Genomic DNA, 5,950 nt, shown 5'->3' with positions numbered 1-5,950 from the left:
CTATAACTAAAACTAATAAAACAAATACAGAGTCAAAAATAAAATTAAATACTACGACTAGCTCCATTGCGACGTGCAACCAAGGTGAGAGGAGAGACGAGCAATCCGTAAATGACGGCCGTTCTGCTTCTGATCACAGCGGTCATCGAAGCGAGAGGATTCCGGACATCTGGATCTCCCGCATCCCAGACGTTGGCCCGCTGCTCGCCCAATTAGAAAACCTAAACCTGAAAAATAAATTTACAATTAAAGCTGAACAAGGAAATCAAATCAAACTTACCTGCTACTCCAATGAAGACCACTCAGCCGCAATGACGCACCTAAAAAGAAACAAATATTCATTCTTTACATTCCAACCATACAATCAAAAAGGATTTAGAATCATCATAAAAGGACTCCACCATTCAACACATGTTGAATGGATCCCCAATGAGCTTACAAGAAGCGGATACCGTGCGAGATTTGCCAAGCTGTTAGTGCAAAATCGTACAATGATTCCGTATAACTCGTTTGAGGTGGAACTGGAGCCCCTCACTGATGAATTAAAAAAGAATATACTCACTCTAAAACTTCTAGGCCCTTACCAAGTGAGAATTGAAAAATTCCACAGGCGCCTGACCCCGGCACAGTGCCACAAATGCCAGGCGTTCGGACATACAAGGAACTACTGCCATGGTCAGGTCGCCTGTATGAAATGTGCCGGCACTCACGACACCAAGGATTGCCAACACAAGAGAAACCCCAATCCAGTATGCGTCAACTGCAATGAAAAACATATTTCAAGCTTCAAAGGATGCAAAGTCTACCAGCAGGAGCTGGCAAAATTACAAAAAAAAGGAATAACAACTTACCTTTTAAAAGAGAGGCTGACTGGCATTTCCCCCGGGTGCCCTCGACGCAATATTTTGGCGAAATAAGCCAAAACTCCACGACCGTCTCCTGCTCGAACTCTGCTATGAACACAAAACTGGAAAATACAAACAAAACGTTAATAAACATTAAACCTAATACTAATAATAACAAACAAAATGATAATACAACACGATACAAAAGTAAAAGCTACTACAACAACAATAAACACCACTACACAACACAAAAACAAAACACTCCCCTAAAACAACGACTGCCACAAGAAGCAGATACTCCTGGTCAAATGCAGCCAATATATCGAGACCTCATGGCCATGATGCAGCAGCTAAATTTGGTCATCGGTCAGCTGATGACATTGATGCGGGATCCAAACAGGAGCAATCCAGGACTGACGCTGTCGAATTTCTCATCAAATTCACACCTAAAAATATAAAATAAACAATATTAAAAACCATACAAAAAAATGAAACAATTAATACAAAATAAAAGAATATATAAATTACCTAAAACTAAAACTACAACAACACATCTTAAAACACAACAAAACTCAATTCAAAATAACATGCAAACAACACTGCAATTTAAAAGAATTTAACTAAGGAACTAATACAACAACATAATTAAAACTAAAATAATTCATATAATAATTACCCAATACAACAAAAATCTATAAACGTCAAAACAAACGAAACAAACTAACAAAAATATACAAAATGCATTAAAATTTACTTATCTAAAATACAACAATAACAACTAAAAACTAAAACAACATACATCTTAACTGTCTAATCTAACCCAAATTTATAAACACATTGCATAAACTAAAACTACAGAAAAACACTTAAAACTCTATAACAATAAATCAAGCTAACATGGCAAAAAACCACAAAATAACACAATACAATACTAAATTAAAATCATGCAAAAACAAATATCTATCCAATAAGAACAGCAAAACTAAATTAATACATAAATACACTATCTAAAACAACAATACATACAAATCGTTTGACAAAATTTTTTAACAAAAACAACACATACTTAAACATACCAAAGCAACACATATGAATACAAGAACACTATATTAACAAATGCAACACAATACTAAAGAAAAAGCACATAATCACAACAAATAATACAAATTTAAAACTAGAACTAATACAATACACAAATTAACTATTTAATACAACACAAAAATTCTTAAAATACCTACTTAAACTATTAATATAACAAGAAATACAAAACACACCTAAAACAAAATAAAATCAATTCATATTATAATAAAAATTAAAACGAACCAGCGGAGTCCTTCTGGTCGGCGCCTTCGGATCCGACATCTCCAATCCTGATGCACAAAACCTATAAATAAAAAGAAATTAAAAACGAATTAGATAAAATTGCAACAAAAATCAAAACAACAAGCTATTCAACTAAATAAACATGCAAATCTAAAACTACGCAAAACAAATCAACTAAACACAGATAAAACATACACAACATGCAACCAAAACAACATGTACTACACCTGAACAACACAAACTGCCACAACACAGCAAAATGTGCCAATGAGACGTCCCACCTGGCCCCAACAAGCTTACATGAACTGTCGAGGTCGCTCTGGAAAAGTCAACTCCTTACTGGGCTTTCACTCCAACCTGCCCATACCTGAAAATAAAAACACACAGATGAATATCGGGATTCCTGCCTGGCAAATCATCCTCTCCTTGCAGGATTCTACTTACCTCACACCAACGCCTACTCTTCACCTGTGGCCGGCATGAGCTGGCTGGCAACCCAAAGGCCAAGTCACGACAACACCTAAAAAACAAATGAGACCAATACTTACCAACAAATTAGCTACCTGTGATTCCTCCTAGATGCGCCGGAAACCTGGAAGCGAAACATGGTACCTGGAAAAAAGAAAAATTGTAAATTATAACTCAAAAACTTTGCAAATTGGGCCTTTGTTTACCTTTTTCATCTAATGTGACCTAACCATACAATTTAAATAACATGCCCACTAAATGTTAAATCAAAATGTTAATTAACATGCCAATGTAAATGACTGCCGATACTCACCACATCGCATACATTTGCAATGGCACTACTTTCAAACCATTCTACTTTAAACAATTCTCTTAAAAATTTAATCTAAGGCATGCAACTAACTAATAACTCTAATAACATAAACATTTTCAAGCCGATACAACAATTAACATAACTCTTAACATCGATAACAATGCCACCAAACGATAAACCACAGTCGATAATGTAAACAAAACACACACATCGTGGCAGCCATAACTACTAACACACTTAAAAGAAACACATTGATACAAATTCTATGATAAACACATGAAAATAACCAGATCTTAACATAAAAACTTAAAACTACACAAGCTACCTCTATCTCACACATGTAACTAACTAAAACAATGCCCAATATTATGCTAAAAATAATTCTACCAACAAATCTACCTACATACTATGCTAAACATGCAAACCCTGAAATTTTTAATACACACTGCACACTGGTCAAACCACTATATGACATGCTACAAAAAAAATAATAAGAGAAATTAAAAACACTCTGAAATTAGCAAAAATCAGGGAAAACACACTAAAAAAAATACTTCAAATTGAACTAAACACTAAAAATGGGCAAAATATAATATAAAAAAAAGCATTAATAAAATATATACAGAAATAATAAAACTAACACATAAAATAAACTAAAAACAAACCATAAAACAGACTAAACACTAAATCAATCTAAACATAATACATATCACTAAAACTAAATCAAAAACTTATAATACTTACCAACACACCCACTAAATATCATAAACATGCTATAAAATCAAATAAATTACCTAAATCAAATAACCAAAAATAATACTTACCACAAAAATTAATATTAAAATATATATAAAAAACAATTTAAATCATAAAATATACTAAATAATACAAACCATTCATACTTACCAAAACACTCACCTAAAAATCATAAAACAAACCTAAAAATCATGAACCTAAATCATAAAAAGATTTTATAAAGAAATACTATATATTATACTTACCTCTAATCCAAACTCTAACCTAAAGCATAAAAAACGAAACCAATAATACTTACCTCAATTGCCATACCTAAATCTAAATCAAAGCTAAAATAAACCTAATACTTACCATTAATATCTCTATTTCACTAATAACTCTAAATATACTTACCTATTATACCACCTAAGCTGAAATTTTTATCTATGTCTATTTTTAAGAAATTATATGTAATCAATTTTTAAAGGGTATTATGTCGCCCATATAGATTGTAAGTAGGGAAAAATTGTGAAGATCTCAGTTGAGATATATACAATAAAGTGGCCAGCAACTCAGTTGCTTGGCTATGGGCATATGCTTCGGCTGCCAAACAGGAAAATCAAACCACAGCCACTACGATCTCCCACAAGGGGGCCAACCACTAATTGGGCTAGCCTTGGGCCACTAGCCCATCCCGTAGTACCGAATCACAGCTTCGGTCGGCTGTTCGCAGTCGAAACTACTAGCCATATGTGTCCTCGACAACACGGAATGGATCGTCCTCGACTCCCCCCAACTAGGGTTCGTCTACCAGATTGCAGCTTTGGCGGGCTGTTCGCAGTCAGAGACTACTAGCCATTTTAGTTCAACACGAACATGGAATGGATCATCCCCGACTCGCCCCTCATGGGGTTTGTCTACCAGATTTGCAGCTTTGGCGGGCTGTTCGCAGTCGAAACTACTAGCCATTTCTGTTCAGCACGAACAGGAAATGGATCATCCCTGACTCGCCCCTCATGGGGTTCGTCTACCAGATTTGCAGCTTTGGCGGGCTGTTCGCAGTCGAAACTACTAGCCATTTTAGGCAAACATTGACATGTGGGCGTCCTACTCAGACTTCTCTCATACAGGAATGCATTCAGCGATCCATAGCCAGTCAGCAAGAATCCAGCGTGAAGTCCAAAACCAAAGTCCTTCCGGCTGAAGACGAAGCATGCGTCCGGGATAAACTCATGAGTCGGTCGACCGTGCTCATCGTCATCCCACCTGCATCGCCTTCATCTGCTTCCGATCCAGATTTGCTACATCCAGACCGAACAGCCAATTGCCTTCCTCGAGGGGGTGGGAATGCTTCACCCTGTACCTAATCGCCAGTTGCCTGGCAACCAAGTCCAACGGGGGGGCTCCAGCAAGCACCTGCAGTGCCACAGTGGACACTGTACGGCATACCGGCAGGCATCCCAAGAGCATGACCGTCTGGCAAGAGCAGAGGTGCCTCCTGGCGACCATCGTACTCTTAACCGCGGAATACCACACTGAGGCACCAAATAGCGCACAAGGCACCATGAGTCCAGCATACACAGTGCGTCTGGATCGGGGACTGAGACCCCAGTCAACCCTCAGAACGCGACTGAGTGCACCACTGACTCCAGCCAACTTACCGCGTAATCCTGCGATGTGCGGCTCTCAACGAGAGCATTAAATGCCCCGATGGCCTTCCATTAAAGCGACAATTCCGGCAGTCCACCGGATTTTCGCACTTCCAGATCTTGTCGCCCTTCTGACCACATCGGAAGCATGTCGCCTCTGTTGCACCACACTGGGCCACCTTATGGTCGTAGCCTGCGCATCTGTGGCAGTGGGTCCTTACGATCCAGCGGAACCTGTAGCCTTCCAGCAAGGACGCAATCGAGTCGTCTACCTCGATAGAGACGTTCACTCTCTTGCCTTCTTGCGCGACCCATGGCTTTGACACCATGTGCACTGCCTTTTTAAAGGACTCTACCGTCATCTCTTTGAAGTTGTTTTCGTAGAGCTGCTGCATGAAGACCTCCGGGGTGAGTTTGGTGTCAACCTCCATCACCTTCAGGGAAGGTCTTGCCGCCTTCTTCTGTTGGACATTCAGTCCAACTTCTGCGAACTTCTTATTCGCTACCACCCGCTGTATTTCGACAACCGACGGCGTGCGGATGACAGCGCCTCCGCTCCTGAGTTCGCGTACTTCATGTACACGCACTCCCAGCGTCGGTGCGACCTCCTTCATCAC

General features: G+C 38.9%; 1 protein-coding gene across 5 annotated transcripts; it reads right to left on the bottom strand.

The window, feature by feature from the left end:
• Positions 1-2,860, bottom strand: LOC26529965. 5 transcript variants are annotated; one of them, XR_006955176.1, is made up of 7 exons: positions 2,843-2,860; positions 2,396-2,780; positions 2,169-2,229; positions 852-1,291; positions 563-760; positions 281-320; positions 1-227 (listed from the first exon to the last, which is right to left on the bottom strand). XR_006955176.1 is itself a non-coding variant. In XM_047013147.1 (4 exons), exons 1-3 carry the CDS (start codon positions 997-999, stop codon positions 303-305), a joined length of 342 nt encoding a protein of 113 aa, XP_046869103.1. In that variant the 5' UTR covers positions 1,000-1,323; the 3' UTR covers positions 1-227; positions 281-302. The 5 variants fall into 5 exon arrangements, 1 of the variants encoding a protein (XP_046869103.1); XR_006955175.1 differs by lacking the exon at positions 2,843-2,860 and having other exon boundaries at positions 2,396-2,535; positions 2,613-2,822; XR_006955174.1 differs by lacking the exon at positions 2,843-2,860 and having other exon boundaries at positions 2,396-2,821.
• Between the last annotated feature and the right edge of the window lie 3,090 nt (positions 2,861-5,950).

This window comes from Drosophila willistoni, unplaced genomic scaffold, assembly GCF_018902025.1.
Source record: "Drosophila willistoni isolate 14030-0811.24 unplaced genomic scaffold, UCI_dwil_1.1 Seg578, whole genome shotgun sequence".
In the NCBI taxonomy this organism is placed as follows: Eukaryota; Metazoa; Arthropoda; class Insecta; order Diptera; family Drosophilidae; genus Drosophila; species Drosophila willistoni.
This window is presented reverse-complemented; position numbering and strand designations above follow the sequence as displayed.